This window comes from Solea senegalensis, unplaced genomic scaffold (assembly GCF_019176455.1).
Source record: "Solea senegalensis isolate Sse05_10M unplaced genomic scaffold, IFAPA_SoseM_1 scf7180000012466, whole genome shotgun sequence".
NCBI lineage: Eukaryota > Metazoa > Chordata > Actinopteri > Pleuronectiformes > Soleidae > Solea > Solea senegalensis.
Genome location: NW_025320638.1, coordinates 22,106 through 39,939, shown reverse-complemented (window position 1 = coordinate 39,939; position 17,834 = coordinate 22,106). Strand labels below are relative to the sequence as shown.

At 39.4% G+C, this 17,834-nt stretch overlaps 1 protein-coding gene across 1 annotated transcript in view; it reads right to left on the bottom strand.

Moving 5' to 3' along the window:
• Positions 1–260: 260 nt before the first annotated feature.
• LOC122759839 (cell adhesion molecule 1-like) overlaps positions 261–17,834 on the bottom strand; it is a gene marked incomplete at its 5' end in the record, with an annotated part of 32,051 nt that continues 14,477 nt past the window's right edge. The window contains 3 exons of the mRNA XM_044014836.1: positions 261–1,147; positions 1,304–1,432; positions 13,613–13,663. Of these exons, the coding sequence (XP_043870771.1) occupies positions 1,029–1,147; positions 1,304–1,432; positions 13,613–13,663 (299 nt within the window). The remainder of the gene's footprint in view (positions 1,148–1,303; positions 1,433–13,612; positions 13,664–17,834) is intronic.

The following is a 17,834-nucleotide window of genomic DNA, read 5'->3' as shown; positions in this document are numbered from 1 at the left end:
AAAGGTTAAGCGTAAACTACGGATGTTATACCAAGACCTGCCTGCAGAGAGTAACTGACATTTCTGACTTTCTCTAGAGAATTTAAAAATAAATCCATGTCATGGCACTTAACAACTGTCAGAATGTTTTTGGAGAATACTCGAGCACAATGTTCCCCTCACAAACCAACTGTTGTGACCCAATTCACAATATAAATGTAATAAATTACAACCATTTTAAACACGTACACATAAATCTTAACTAAAGGTTGGGGGAAAAGTCTGCAAATTTGTTTTTGGGCACCTGAAATAAATCTGTGGGTCCCGACCCAGGCAGTCCCAGTTAGCAAATGCTAAGTCGTACCCAACTGTCAGGAATTCTCTTAAAATACAACCGGGACCCAGTTGTACTTTAAAGTTTGGTGAGATACAACCGCACTGCGACAATGAGGAAAACGTGACTATCTTGTGTTTACGAATATATTTTTTAAAAAAAAGTCTGGGTTTTAGTTGCACTAACATAATAACTTACTGTCTTCTAGTTAAGTGTTAATTAGCTGTCTCCTCAGGTGTGGGTACATGAGCTCAAACACACTCGTAGACGAGCACCAGGCCTTTTCATCTCCTCAGAAAGATCAGATGGAAGTAAAAGGGGGGAAAAAAAAAAGAGAAGAAGAATCCAATCCAAAAAGCATGTGACAGGGGAAAATAAACAACAGAAACAAACAAAAAGGATATAGAACAAGGCACAAAATTGTCTGTAAAATAATTGAACTGTACAGAATCAGCCCCAGCAGTCCAGGAAGGGTCGGATAGGAGACTCAGCAATGCCTCTTATTACCACTTGGACACGGCAGTCCTACTTTCCACATTTTTCTTTCTTCTCTTCTCTTCCTCCTTTAAACCTTACGCTCCCTCCCTGCCCTCGCGCCGTCTCGTAACCAAACAGAGTTAGACATAATGCTCCTATAGCGCCGCCGCCGCCACCAACACCACCACCACCAACATCGCCAGCAGTGTCCCCACCCGTCTCTCCTGGCCTGTCCACTTCAGATATAGTACTCCTTCTTCTCGTCTGTGTTGTTGTGTCCGCCCTCCGCGTTGATGATGGCCGTGTCTGCATCGGCGGCGTCGTCCGCCCCTTTGGCTTCATGCGTGAAGTAAGTTCCTGCAAAACAGTGCAGACAAAATTATCCAACCCTTCCTCCTCCTCCTCCTCCTCCTCCTCCTCCTCAATCTCATTGCACTCGGGAAAAAAAACAACCCACTTGAACTCTTGAGATGTGTTCATGATCAAGTGTGATTGCACCGCCAGTCCTTTTACCTTTGTGTCTGGCAAAGTATCGACCAAGAACGATGAGTGCACAGAGGATGGCAAACATCACCACGGCAACCACTCCTCCGATGACAGCGTGGTCAATTTTCTGCGGCGCCCCCTCTCCGGCTCTAGAGTCTGGAAACAGGACAATAACCGTTAAAAAATAACAATAGTGGTACGATCAGAAAAGCCTCGTCGGGTCACTAAAGCTAAAGCTAACGCATTCACACAGATGTGTCGAAACCGTGACCATTAAATTGTTAAGACTGAGATAAAGTGAGCGGCTTTACCTGAAGAGAGGAAACACTTACTGTAAAAAGGCTTTAGAGAAGGAAAATAAGGAGAGAAATGTGGGTCCACAAAGACACAATTACACTATTTAGTTCTTACCGACAAATCCCACCACCTACTGCCAATAAATTTGCAAATTTATAATCCCCCTAAATTAAGCTGTTAATTCACACTTTACATTTTTTCCCACTTCTATTTTCGCCACCATTCATTCAAAGTGTCACCACTTCATCGTCTATGACAGAATTCACGTTTAAATTCACAAAAGTAATTTGCATATTACTTTAAAAGAAGAATAGTGAGAATATATGCAGTATATTTTAGCGTTTTTCAGGGAACGCTAACCCGTAAAGCTAGACATAGCAGCTTTATAGTTAGCACAAAAGTTATTTTATTCATGCACCTTTGTGTTAAGCTATATAAACGAATAATAATGTCTCTTCCAAGAAAGAACCAGTGAACAGGATTTAGTGGAAGTCGAGGTTTTGACCCACTTATAAAGAATATTAAAGTTTTAACCCACTCACTCACTCTCCTGCACCAAAGTCCAATGTGTAAATCAGCAATTTAAGTTACTGACACAAAGGTGTTGTTGATTTATTTCTGCCCCCATAAGTCAGTTCTCATGTGTTATTTAGTTGACTCAATGTTTATTATTATTAACCTCAGTGACACAAACTGACCACACGAGGCAGCAGTAGTTTCTCAATGGACTTTGGTGCAAGACAGGAAGCGACGTATACAAACATATGTTACATGTAATCAGACTTTACAGTTACAGCACACCGATGGTAGACACAGAAAATAGTTAAATTATAGAAACACACATGTAGCTGTCACTCTGGTAGCTCCACAGTCACATTTTCAAAATGCCAAAACATGTGAGCACAAAGGATTGTGGGTAATTCTGCTGTGCTGTTGGAACAAAAGAATTGAATTCTTGGTAAGACGATGCACTCAAAGGAGCCTTCACACTGGAAGGGTCCTTTAGCTCATGAAATTCATGAGTGTAACTAATTTAAAGGGCTCATTGTAAGGTAACAAAAACACGACAGTTCTTAACTTTTCAGGTAATGAATAATGAAAATATTTATTATAAATTTAAGTTATGAGTCTTGTAAGAGCTCCTCTCTAGAGTGAGCAGTGTTAGAAAAATGTTCTTCCACCATGAAACATTGAACACAATTCTCAGCAGCAGAGTTCATACCTTGTTAAAATACATTGTGATTTAAAAGGCAATTTCTGGAAGTTATAGAGCTCAATCATCAGAGATAGACACAAGTTTGGGGATAAATTGGCGTCTGGTGTCAGGCAGAGAAATACGCCGCCAACCTCAGGTGTCACCGAGCATCACTGTTGCCACATTTAACCAGATTTATCATCTTGCACCTCAGGAGAAGAACAAGCCAGAGAATTTGAACCCTTTAAATGTCCGGTCTCAGAATAGTTAGGGGGCATTTATCAATAGCCTATAACTGGGCGCATTTGCACTGATGGGGTGGCGGCGGTTGAGGGAATGGCTGTACTTGTTCTGTGCTGTGCATGAGAGAGCAGCTCAATTTTCCATCACTCACTAGTCACGCTTAACCTGGACCTGAATGGTTTTGATAAAAAGGCGGAAGGTGGAGGACGAGTCTACTGACACTTTCATATCTCAACGTTAAACAAAGCTCCGGGGTGGAACTGGTGTGTCACTGGTTTTATTTTTTGGGGGGAGAATTGACAAAAATGTTTTTTTCCATTTCAAAAGTTGGACAAGAACATGCAAGGGGTCGGCGAAGCAAATTAATCTGGGGCCAAAACATCATATCCTGTGTTTCTACTAACCTTGTACAAAAATTCTTAAAACTGTTCTTTGACTGAGTTCATCCTTTGACTTTGTCAATTTAAATTACACCCCCCCCCCAAAAAAGTCTGATTTTTAAATTCATCTACCCTGCTGTTTAACAATATTTTAGGTGGTATCATCTGCACCGTAGGAAATGATGCCTAAATCACGTTCCACGTAATGAGCTCTTTGTTTTAGTCTACAGGCTGAATCTAAATACATGAAAACCAAGAAAAAGTTCGAGAACTGAAATGTGCAGCTTAAAAAAGAGCTCAGGTACTTTTCCAAGTGAGTGAGGCGATACTAGGCATGACGTCGCCAGACCGCCGGGCACTCATTGGTCAGAGCGCCGTCACCGGAAGAGATGTCCGACACAAGAATTAAGCTGAACAATGCCTAACTCTAGATCAGTTAAAAAGATCTAGCAATCCTAAAAATGTGGGATTAATCTCCAATAATTGACCAAGCATCGTGCCAGGTGTGAACCATGAATGAGTGAATGAGTCACGGAATGTCCATTTGGGCAGCATTTCCCTCTATGCAGATGATACAATGATACAAAAAATATTGTTAAAAAGCACCTTTTCTTCAAAAAAAAGTACATTTTTGTAAACTCCAGTGTGAAAACGGCATGCTTAAATATCATTAATTCATTTTCTTCCATTTTATGCTCCACATGTGGGTCTCAGGCGGTTGCTAGAACCAGTCCCCGGATTAACATAGGTTAATCTCCAACAATTACCAGTTGTTTTCAGTTTTCAATTTTCCGTGCCGTGCTCCGGTCATGGAGGAAGTGCTGAACAAATATTTTTAATGAACTGATTCTAATGATTCTGTGACAGTGAAAACAACTGCTTTACAAGTCACTAGTCACTCAAGTCACGGCAGTTTCATGCAGCCGCGCAGTGATGACTCCGCCCCAAAATGAGTAGATACTATTTTTGTAGTGGAAAACCAACTTAAACTGTGCCGTGCCGTGCACGAGAAACTATGCTCGTGCTTATTGTCGTGTTTAATACGTTAAACAAGAGACCATGTTTTTTTTTGTTTTTTCTGGCTCTCCTGCTCAGGAGTGTACTTGATATGGACAACATGACGTGCAGCCAACCATGACCGTCGATACTGAAGGTGCACTGAGGGGATTTTTTTTTTTTTAGTCTCTCTTTGACATTTCTTTGTGATAAGAACCTCGGTTCTTACTCTGGGAAGGTTTTTCCACCCTGTTAAATAAAAACTCTCCTTCGTCTAGCACTGTGGGGGCCGAGATCCGGCACCATTCCTCGTAGATGTGTCAAAAGAAAGACAGCGGGGATCAAGGTGAGGGCACCAAGGTGTGTGTGTGTGTGTGTGTGTGTGGGGGGGGGAGACAGGACTTTACACTGCAGGCCCTTTGGTGGGTGAATGTTCATTAACATGGAGCACGGACGTGTTCTCTCTCTCTCTCCTGCGGGAATGAGGCTGTGCTATCTGGCATCGCTGACACAGTAAACAAACTGTTTCACACACACTGGTGCACAGCGGCGGCTCGCTGCACCGCACACCAGGCCATTTTGAAAAAAAAGGTGCTCAACCGAGACAGAACTTTTCTTGTTAATTAGTAAACTCGCAATTGCACATCACAAGATGCCCCCCGTGCTAATGTTGCTGTGAAACCTTTGGCTCAAAGCAAAATCTTATGCACTTTTTCAAGGATTAACAATTTTAAAAGGTTCGCCACCTGTGCATATAGAGATTCACTTTTTTTTATTATTATAATATTACTTAGTAATAGTAACTTCATCTGCAGTTTTAAGCCAGTTTTTCTTGTATTACAGCAGAATTTGACCACATTTATAGGTTTCTCATGCATTATATTATTACGTTATTATGACAGTAAGACATGTTTTTACGACATTGTTAAAAAAACAGACGTAAGTGACAGGAACTGGGAGGTTGTGGGTTCAATTCCCGGCTCTGCTAGTCTATATTTGTCCGTGAGCAAGACACTGAACCCCACTGCTGGTGAAAACTGTAGTGCAGCTCATCAACACTAGAAAAGCTCCATACAAATACAGACCATAATACCAACTCTTCTTATTCTGATTTGATTTGGTAGTAACGAGTAACAGAGAGAGTTAGAGGAAATGTGAAGTTGCCGGAAATATAAATAAAATGAAGTACAGATATGTGAATTTTGTACTCAAATACAGTAACAAAGTATTTGTTACATTACAACATTAAATGGAAATTTACTCATTTTAAAAACAAAAAAGTCAAAATTAGATAAAAACTAAAACTATTATAACTTTGCTTTACACTTTTCGAAGCAGAATACGACGTCACGCACAGTCGACTTCTTCTATTGCTTCTTATGTTAGTGCTTTCGGTGAGTGTGCGCCCCCTGCGGGTGGAAATCTTAACTGCAGAGCGCAGAACATCCAGGGAATTCACAAGAGGATGATATTGTTGTTTAATCAGGTGAATCTAGGTTACATCATTCACGGCGCGCAATAATCTGTGTGACGGTTAATCGTGCCACTGTGGCACATGTTCATGTTTCCACCGTCCACTTGAAATAAGTAGAATTTGATTAAGTGTGTGTGTGTGTAATGTAATGTAGCCGGGGCGTCTATGGCGATCGATCGGGGCTGACCGACGCCCAGGCTGGCGTCCTGACAGGACGTGCACAGCCGCGGGGATTTATGGGCGAAATAAAGAGGATTTGTCGCTGATGCTTCTGAAAATCCGCCACCTCTGAACTCCCACTATCACATGGTTTACAGTCACACGCACACACACACACACACACACGTCTCAGTAGTGGAATGACTAATTGCCACTGTGGTCAGAAGCAGGGAACGTCCTGTCTGACTTACCTGTCAGCGTTGAGATTAGAACTCGTCACAGAGCTCATTACGCGGAACGTAATGTCACCCCACTTTAATTACTGATGTCCTGATCCCGATCTTTTTTTTTTTTGATTGATAGGACGTCAACATTTGCTGGCTTCAGCACTTTCCCACAAGCACTTATTGTTATTTTTTTGTTGGACGGTAACCACGGTGACATTGCACCATGGATGGACGAGATACTTTCATGGAGCTCCACTGACATTATTATAACTCTAACGGAAATGTGAGCGATGGGAGGAACTCGGGAGAGAACCCAATATTCAGAGTAACTTTGATATATTTTTCCATATCTGGCAGGAAACAAATGTGTGACGATAATAATAATAATAAAGAACTGCTAATTAAATAAAAGTGACCTCTGCTCTGTAAACGATAAAGTCAAAAGCTGTCTCTCTCGTTCTCGATAGCGTTAGAAGGTACTTCAGTTTTTCAGTTTCTGTATTCTTTCAACTTCAACTCCTTCACAGTCTATAATGGAAACATGCAATGGAATATAAAGTGTTTGGCCTTTGACATAAACGGCTGCTGCCTTTTGAAACATAAATAATACTGTATAAGTATAAAATACGCAATAATACAAGTCACAAGTATTACTTTAATAACTCGCCACTTATGTATTTTCACGTTTTTTTTTTTGCATTACCGCTGCATTTTTCTGGCGGATATAATGTGTGTCGCTGACAGCGTCTCGTTCTTGCGCTAATCCGTCCATGGTACCAGAGATTAATCTCCGGTGTGTGTTTTTTTTTTAATGCCAACAGGAAGCCTTCACGGAAACATTATGGTAACAGAGGGGTTATTAATAACATATTAGTAGATACACTGAACATTTAAATAACACAAACAGCTCGTAAAAGTTGTGTGTTTGAAGACATACTGTGCTGGTTTCGCTACAGTGCTGCTGTCTCTGTCTCTCAGATAGACGTCAAACAAGTCTGTTTTGTCTCTCTCTAACAAATCAGTCGGGAATGTTATTTATTACGCTGACAGTGAAATATCAGACCACGACTTGGCAAATTGTGACGAGCAAAAAAGATTGGAACGGGAGTAAAGGTCAGAAAAGGTGACTGGGACATCCCTGCTTTTTATAGTTCTTTCCTGTCCACACACACACACACACACACACACGCACTCACCCACTCACTCACAATGGCCACTACAATTTATAGATGTAATTACATGGACACAATTGAAACAATGACTCTCCTGCTTTTTTTATTTTTGCCATCACCGGCACTGAATGGACTCTCGCTCTCACCGCGTCGTGGAGCGGCAGCGAGACAATAAGGACATCGCCGCACAATCCACCGTCAACAGCACTGAACCTCCTCACATCGCGCGGCTTTCCTACGTTGTCGTCGTTCAAAAAAAAAAAGGGGGAGAATCAACATAATGAGTGGAGCATACTTCCACCCCAAATCATTTGTCTAGTATTCGCTGTTGTGCCAGACCGTCAACAGAGCGCCATATTGTCCTCGCTTGAATTCCACTGCCGCTCCACTCACTAAATCGATTCCCAGAGTCTTTTGTAACGACACAAACAGCGATTTGAAGATGGATCAACGCGGCTCTGACATTGAATAGAGGGGTCTGAACTACAGATGATGGCCTGGCTGACTATTAAACGGTAAATGAATGAAAATAGTGGCGTTTTCTTTATATTGGTTCACACAATAATAGAAAACACCTTGTTGGCTCCGCGTGAGGCTGACACACTTCAAGTTCATCTGCACACAGCATTCATCATGAGAATAAAATGGAAATATTACGAGAAATAAGTCGCAATAATATGAGAAAAAAGTCCTAATTTTATGAGAATAAAGTCGTAATTGTAGGAGAACGAAGTCGTAATATTTTGAGAATAAAGTCAGAATTTTACAAGAATAAAGTCGTAATATTAGGAGAAAAGTCCAAATTTAACGAGAATTAAGTGTAATGTTTTGAGTATTTTAAATATTCCTTTAAAGAGCTACTTTGCCATGAACCAGCCTGTGATGAGGACACGGAAAGAAAAACTCAGTTTAACCACTTACCTAATAAAAATCAACACCAGCTTAAATCTATAATAACTTGGCTGGAAAATGAAGTTTGAAACCCGCTCACTCTCCCGCACCAAACCCCATAGAGAAAATCAGAGATTTCAAAAGATCAGAGAAGATATTACTGCAACAAAGACAGACTTTTAACTCGAGGGTGGGCTCACATGACTAACACGTTCCCTGGAGACCAATTAAAATGGACTATTAGAGTATTTTTCCTCTTTAATAAACATTTACAGAGAGAAGAGAAAAACTGTACAGGTTGGAGAAAATCCCAATTTCAGACGAATCTCTGTAAACAAAGAAGTGATTAGCATCTCTAAACGATTCTTTCATTTTTTTCCCAGTGAAAAACTTTAAAGACAAATGACACATGCGAGAGTTTCCACTGATGTTTGTGGACTAATCGCGTTGAAAAAGCCACTCGGAACTACAGTGTTTGCTCGAGTCAATCGTGTACACACACACACACACACACACACACACACACACACACAGTCGAGGGCTTCAATCTCCAGACTAAATCGCCGTGGAAACCTGCCAACACTTCACATGTACCAGCGCTGAGGGTGAGCGAGGAAACAAGCACAACCAGACACGGATGAAAACCTGCCAGAAATGGATTCCTAAAAATACCATCTGACTCTAAATCACACAAATTCCTACGTTTTGGGGCGACAGTGTTTTCTGTGCGTCACATGTTAGAGTCACAGATTCAAGTGTAAATAAAACCCTTAAACCACTTTGTTCATGTGTAAACCGGAGTATATTATGTGTTTCTAGTTAACCCTTCTGTTACCATCCTGTCGCCGCCGACATGGATTTGGCATCTGTACTTCTCATTACCGCAACTCCTGCACTGTTTTTAATTTGAAAATATAACTTTATTCTCTTAAAATTATAACTCAATTCTCGAAAGATTACGACTTTATTCTCATAATATTACAAATTTATTCTCGTAAAATTACGACTTTAGTCTCGCAAAATTACAACTTTATTCTTGAAAGATTACAGCTTTATACTCCTAATATTAAGACTTTATTCTCCTAAAATTACGACTTTATTCTTGTAATATTACGACGTTATTCTTTAAAGATTACGATTTTATTCTTGAAAGATTACGACTTCATACTTGAAAGATTATGACTTTATTTTCAATATATTACGACTTTATTCTTGAAAGATTACGACTTCATACTTGAAAGATTATGACTTTATTTTCAATATATTACAACTTTATTCTTGAAAGATTACAACTTTATACTCCTAATATTACGACTTTATTCTCCTAAAATTACGACTTTATTCTTGTAATATTACAACGTTATTCTTTAAAGATTACAATTTTATTCTTGAAAGATTACAACTTTATTCTCATAATATTACGACTTTATTCTTGAAAGATTACAACTTTATTCTCATAATATTACGACTATATTCTCGTAAAATTACGACTTTATTCTTGAAAGATTACAACTTTATACTCCTAATATTACGACTTTATTCTCCTAAAATTACGACTTTATTCTTGTAATATTACAACGTTATTCTTTAAAGATTACGATTTTATTCTTGAAAGATTACGACTTTATACTCCTAATATTATGACTTTATTCTCCTAAAATTACAAATTTGTTCTCGTAATATTAGGACTCTATTCTTGTAAAAGTACAGCTTTATTCTCATAAAATAACAACTTTATTCTCGCAATATTACGCCTACAAGTATATGTGCCTTTAATTAATTTAGATTTAGAAAATGTAACCCTGCAGATCTGTGAAAAAGCTTTTTTTCTGTTCTTCCAATCAAATGTGTCACATAATTCCTGGTTCCTTTGTCATTTCTGAGGATTCTGAGGATTCTCTGAAGACTCAGCCGGGATCTCATGTCCCTGCGTTTGCACTGAATTGGATCAATTTTGAGCGTCTGATGAGCTGCAGCATTATTGCCACAGACTCCCGCCTTTTATTCCTCCAGAGCCGGGGATTGTGGGTAAACTCGACCCTCTGTCCACAACAAACACAACCACTGACAACGAGCATGTGGAGGAGTTTTTTTTTTTGTCTGTTTAGATCTTCGTCAAATAACGTCAAATTGACTTTATTTCACAGAAATAAGACCTTGTTTTTGTTTCTGTCAAAATTGGTTACACTTTACTTTGATGGTCCTAAAACTTCCACCTGATTTCCAGAAACATCTCCTACAAATCTGGACATTTCAAAGATTTGAAACCACTTTGGGTGTAATTTCAAAGAAAATCAGTTAGTAAAAATAGCTGCTTGTATGTACCAGACTCCTCTGTTAAATATTTACATTTTATACATTTCCTTTGTTAAATCTTGGATTAATTAAGTGGGATTTGGTACTATAAGTAGAATATGGAACTATAAGTAGGTTTTGGAATTATAAGTAGATTTTGGAACTATAAAAAAAGACACCTGGTACCAGGTTCTATCACTGATGGAAAAACAAAAAAGGCGAGCCGGGACCATGTAGTGGAAAAGTGCATACAGGCTATAGCATCAGCAGCAGTAGTAGCAGTAGCTCGTTTCATAGACTGATTAAAGCAGCAGAATCACAGCTGGTGGCAGCAGCACTCACACTGACTCACACTCACACAGCGTGAATAAAGAAATCACGGCGCGCACTTCCTTGTTGGCGCGAGGAGAATGCGACACTGTGCCGTTATGCTGATTAAGGTAGCGCGGTAGCAATCTACTGCAAGCCGGCTTAGCATTGCCCCGGTGACAGGGTATTTAGAAGAGCAGCCAACTGCAAGAAAGCTCAATTACATCCTCCCAGCATGTACTGCATAAATCACGGCAAATCCTCTTTCCAGCCTGTCTTTTCAGAAATTACTGGAATGTTACAGCAGGAAAACACAGAAGACACGCGACTGCATCGGTGTTATTCAGAGCAGAAGAGCTTAAGGGAGGGGAAAAACTGCTGAGTCATGCACAGCTCGGCAAAAGCAACTTCCTGTTTGACTGAGTCACACCCAGAGAGATACAAACAAGGTGACTAGGGCTGCAACTAACGCTTTTACTTACAATCGATTGTTTGTCAGAAAATGTTGAAAGATGTAGATCTATCTAAATCTAAACTCTAAATCACAAAAATTATTTGTTTTAATTATTTGTTTTAATGATTTATTTGCTCTTTGGAGTAAAGAAACCAGAAAATATTCACATTTAAGTCAGAACAGTTGTTTTAGAAAACACTCAAACTGATCAGTTATTATAAGATTTGATGGTTAATTTAATAATTGATCAATTAAGCCCTATTATGGATGTAGAAAAATAAAGGCAAATCATAATCTCCCTGTCAAGTGACCTCCAATACTGGTCAAAATCTCTTAATTGGATATTGGAAAAAGAAAAAAACATGAAATCCATTCCAATCAAAATGTGATAATGATTTCTTCCTTAAAATGCAGCAAAGAAACCAGAAAATATTCACAATTAAGAAGTGGATAAAACAGAAAACTTAAGAGACTTAAAACAGAAGATTTTTGATTGATTTCAACAGCCTGGTCCTGAATCTACAGCCACTATAGAAGACAATGAGTCAGCAGAAAAATATGTTAGCCTGATGCTAACATTATTCCCACTGCTAGTTCAGCTGATATTATTTGCTGTTGTTGTTTAGCGTATGTGGCTAGTTCACAAAAAAGTTAAAAAGAATTATTTACAGTAACTAATGACAACTAACTAGATCCTACCTGTAGCTCGCTAACGAAAATGTGCATATACACAGTGTCTGTTAGCGTTAGCATAACAGCCAAATCATCGCTGTTTTTCTCCTCACATCAGATACAAACATGTTTATGCTGACAGTTTGTAAAGTGGCTTAAAAACATCAACGTTTTGGCATATTTAACTTCAATGTTTTAAAAAAAGTGTAAAAAAAAACCATTTGTTAATATGTGTTTTCTCTTTTCTTTAGATGTAACATCTAGGTGTAACATTTAATATTTAGATTTAACCGTTTAATATATGTATAGGTCAACAAATATTGGTGTAAATGTGTGAAACATTAAAAAACACTATTTTAAACATCGTTTGAAGCTAAATGTTGATGTTAAATTCAGCTGAAGCCCCTTTACAAATGGAAAACTGCTCCGCCTGGATGTTTCTTGCACGTGAGTTTTATGAAATATTACAAAAGCAAAATACAATCTCTTTTTATTGTCATGGAAAAGTGACATAATCATTTTTGATCGCATATGTATTGCGTATACGTATAAATATGTAATTGGCCTTGAAAAAGTGCTTGACTTTGACCTTGGAAAAGGTGAATAAGACAAAACATGTTTTTCTTGTATACCACATTTATATATTGACTGTTATTTTTCTAAATTTGCATCCATATTTGTATCACTGACACTGATGACAGTAACTCATTACAGTATTATTGAAGCTGTTGCTGTGGCCTCACATTGATTTCCCCTTTTCCTTTTATTGGTTAACTATGACTGCAAGAATTGCAGAGCGGCCACAACAAAAAGACCAAAATTGCCGTATTTCTAAAGCAGCTATTGATAAAGCGATCTATTCTTTAAGGATAGTTTTTGTATTAAAATGTCACATTCTGGCATATCCAAATGTCAACTCCCAAGGTTGCTCTGCCATCTGTTCTGTGTAGCCTTAGTGCTGCTGCTTTTTCTTCCACATAATAGTTATTTAAAAAAAAAAAAAAGGAAAAACGATTAATATTAAAATGAAATTTTAAGCAACAGAGATGAAACTAAGTGTAAAATAGTGCACACAGAAGCTGCCAAAAGGTTAGTCGGCTGGAAACAGCGAAATTAACGGCTTTTGATTTATTTTTTATGTCTCATAGAGAGTAGTTATTGATGTTTTTTGGCCTCGCAAGGACAGAATGTGACTAGTATTTGTTGGGGAGGAGGAGGGGGACAGATGCAAAAGGGCATTATGATACTATGATGGATGGGCCGGTGGAGATATGGCTGCAGATGCTGATAAGATAGCGGGCGCAGCAAAGTGGCGTCGCGCGCTGTGTGTCGTCAGATCAAACATGTGACAGGGAGAAAAAGGTCCGTGACAGGTGTTTGTGACAGCCGCGCGTCGCCCGTCCCTGCCCGTCCTCTATGTCACCTATCAGCAGCGCTATCAGATTGAAACTGGTCGACCACAGAGTGTGTGAGGTACATGCACGCACATGCACTCGCACACGCACACACACACACACACACACAGAGAAAGACAGAGTTGTTGAGAGGGACAGTAGTGGGGACATACAGTACCTTGCGTGTTGACTGGGTTGGTGGTGGGTGTGGGGATAGTAGTGGGAGCATCTAGACAAAAAAGAGTAAACAAAAAAAAATAAAGAACATATATAAGAAATAAGAGAGGACAAGAGTAAAGAAACAGACAAAGGTCATTGAAGATGAGAATTTCTAACTGTTCTGGCAGCTCTGTGAGGTCTTGTATAAAGTACCTTAAAATGATACTCGAGTAAAAGTATGTTACCAGAAAATGTCTTCGGTAGAAGTTGAAGTCACTTTTTTTAACAATATTACTTAAGTAAAAGTCTTAAGGTTTATGACATTTACTTAAAATTACATGTCATTTAGCAGATGCTTTTATCCAAAGGGGTGGAGTTGAACTTGATGTCTTTTGCACACCGGTCTTAACCACTGAGTGACCCCACCCCCATTTATTGTAGTTCAAATTTAAGTATAACATTTTCAATATAAAATGTACTTAAGTTTTATCAGTGGTAGGGCGAGTTGTCTCTCAACTCTCAACCTGTGGGTTCAATTCTGGGCTCTGCTAGTGTATATGTGTCCTTGAGCAAGACACTTAAACCCATTATTTAGTAGTAAAGAGTAACAAATATAGCGAGAGGAAATGTAGTGGAGTATTTGTACTTGTGTCATATTACAACACTGGTTGGTACTAAGGTTTCTGCCTTATAATGTCTGTTTTTTGTTGTTTTGATTAATTTAGAATTTTTTCGACTTAAAAATGAATTAAAGGTGATAAAATCATTAACAAAACATCATCTCGTATCAAAAAAACAAAGCATAGATTAATCTGAAAGTAATCCATGTCAAACATCTTTAATAATCCCTCTGCTGGTATTTTGTTTTATTTTTGTTTTGCTGTGGATCTGAACTTCTCTGTGTCCAGTGTGTTTATATCGTCTGACTAATAACAGCAAAGAGGACGGGACAATCAGGACAGGTATCAGAATCTGTGTTAAAAGCTGATAAAACAAACAAACATTGAATCTGGGGTTGGTTCATGTGCTAGCAAAGCAGTGACAGAGAGGTTGGCGGCAGTTAGCCTACGTAGCTTGAAGCTAAAGTAACATCGCTACAGTGGTAGAATTTGCGATATCTGTAGCGTACATATGAGAATTACTGCTACTGAACTACTATTTTGAGCTTTGAATCATACAAGCTATCAATGCTAGCTCAGGCAGCTAGGTCTGTAGAAGTTACAAGTGTATGTCATGCCGCTAGGCGCGGCCAACGCAAATCCGGTGTGAACACAGCAATATAAAAAGAGAGCATTATTAGGCATTATACTGTTGAAATTGCACTTACTTTTCTCATAATATGTTTTGTAAAAAAGATACTTTATTGAATGTAAAACAAAGGTTATAATGCTGTTATTTTACTGGTCAAATTAAACTAAAATGAGTTTGACAGCACTGGTGTACAGCGTCGTTACCGATGGCTCACAATTGCTAGCCCGAGATTCATTTGTGTATGTGTGTTTTTCTTTGCTCCCAAAATCCGACTTCCAACTCACGGTGTTAAAAGAACACACAGTGAATTAGCATCGTTTGAACTCGTTTCTGAACTCTTATTGACGTTCGTTAAGACAGCTTTGATGTAGTTTCTAATTAATGTCTGCCAATCAGGAAATGCATTTTCTACTTTCCACCCTGTCTCTCAATAATTAATATCAAACCATCTCGGTGGACTCCAGCGGCGCCTCGACCAAAACGTCTCTCACCCCCGCACTGCACTGATTAGGCGCGTCGCTCACCATCAAACAAAAACAGTCAGACGGACAAAATGGAGGTCAATTCAGGTGTGCGACGGTACTAAGGAGGGCTGAAAGCTTCCTCATCAGGGGTATATCTGTCTGCCGCTGCTGCAGAGGAGAGATAGCGCAACCTCTTGCTGTGGGAGAGTCACAGCAGGGGAAATTATCTGGCTGTCTCTGAGCCTTTACTGTCTGCACTCCATCAAAAGAAAGCAGTGGGGGACCACACACTCCCAAACTAATGATAAAACATCAAGGACAGCATAATGTTGCCGCCGGGGACGGCGGTGTATGGCGCCGGTGGTGTTGATGGTGGCTCTGGGGGGGTATCCGGGTATTGGGAGAAAGAGATTCTGCTCTGACTGTATTTGAAGAGGGGGGTGGGATAGATGTCTCTCCCTGTGACTGAAGGCAGTCTGATAGTCGAAATGTCAGCGTCGAGGAGAGTGAAATTGGCCATTCAGGGAAGAGGGTCTTCACAAAGGCCGGCGTCGGATGTGGCACATATAATATCCAGCCGAACAAGAATTCTCCATGGGCAATTTCCAGCCTGGATGACTCTGGGCTTCAGCGTTATGAGTTCTGAAATATGAGTGTGTTTTGGAGGGGGCATGTTGTCAGAGAGCAGTTTGTACCAGTGAGGGATTTGATGTGAGGAAATTTAACCATAAAGAGAAACACAGTGTGGGAGAAATTGTTTATCTCTGCTTGCTTTAACCTGCCTTCTTTTCCTCTTCTCTATTTATTATGTTTTTCATTCATTTTCTGCAAATCTGGGGCGTTTTTGGACTGTGGGAGGAAAGCAGAGTAAAAACCCAGAGTTGAACCTGGATCTGACCTTCTTAATGTGCAGCAACAATGAAAGATCCATCCATTTTTCTACCACTTTGGGGCTGACTAATCATAATAATATGAAATAAAAAAGGTTGCGGAGTTGCTTTGTATAACAGCTTTTGCAAAGTTGTATAGGAAGTCACACACAAAAGAAAATGTTTTTCAAAGTGTTTCTCATTCTGTAAAAGTGTCTCATGTTCATTAAATGTATTTTCAAAAATGTAACTTGTAACTGTCTCAAGCCTTGTAAAAGTTTCACATCTGTAACAATGTTTTGCACTTCCAGGCCACCGTAGAAAAGCCTTTGTTCGAACCGCGATACGAAACACATCAAGAAGGTCTATTTCTCTTTTATAAATGCACTAAAGTGACTCTTATCCAGTGTTTTTCCCAGGTTGATGTGAATTCAATTCAATTCAGTTTTATTTGTATAGCACCGAAACACAACAAACATTATGTCAAGGCTCTGTACGTAGACAGCGACATGGAGAGCAGAGGAACCCGACATTTCACACAATGAGCAAACACTAGAGGCATCAGCGGAGAGAAAAAAACTCCTGACAGAACCAGACTCAAAGATGTGCGGTCATCTGCCTAGACAGGTTGTGGTGAAAGGAAAAATGGGGGACAAGAGGAGAGGTGGGGGATAGAAAGGTGGGAGAGAAAGGACACGAGGGAGGTGAGGTAGAGAGAGACAAGCAGCAGCAGAGATTGTTGATAAAAATTATACTGATATCAACTTTAATTCTTGATCAGATCTGATGTGGCTTTGAATTTTGGATATCTTCACATCATGAAAACCTCACCTCTTAAAAACTTTACACATCTGCAATAACACGAGGTCTACATCCAGTCAGTGGTAAGTGTCGTATTCTCAGGCTTTAAAGAAAAAAAATCCTCTTGCACAGTCGGCATTTTCATATAAAGCTATAAAGCGGTGGAATAAACTCCTCCAGTAGCACACGAGTTTAAAACCTTCTCCAGAGAATTCAAAGCACGCTTTCTAAGAAACCAAATATGTCCAACACTATTTTTAACTAAACATTCAATGGCCCCTGGGTCATTTGAGTTTGAGGCCCTGACGCTCAAGCTAAAGGTAAAAGTATGTATTACAGTTCCTGAGCTGGTAGAACACAGAAATGACTGTATGCTGTTTTTATTTAAATACATTGTAATGTCACAGTCCTCGCAAAAGAGACAAACAACCTAACTTAAATGTAAATATATCTCCTAAATCAGGACAAAGCCCTAAAAATATCTAAATATTTGTCAAGCATCAATGTGATATGAAGGGATTATGGATCCTTGATATTGCACATTTTTTCTGTTTCTGAAATCCAACCAGTCCAGGACAAAAACCAAGTATCGTATCAATTCACCCAAGCTGAAATAATGAATTCCTCTGTTGCACATGTTAATAAAAGTCAGGCTGAAGAACAAGAACAGTGGGACCCGTGAGCCACGTCTGCTCACAGTGTGTCGAACATATAACAAACGCTCTAATCTCCACCGCCTTGTGATTCTTTGACTTCTTATCCGCGGCAGATTTATAGGTCAGAAGTCAACTGTGGCCGAACTGCGGCGGTGAAAGCAGCATTGTTCCTCCTGCCGACAGATAATGTGTTGGCATTA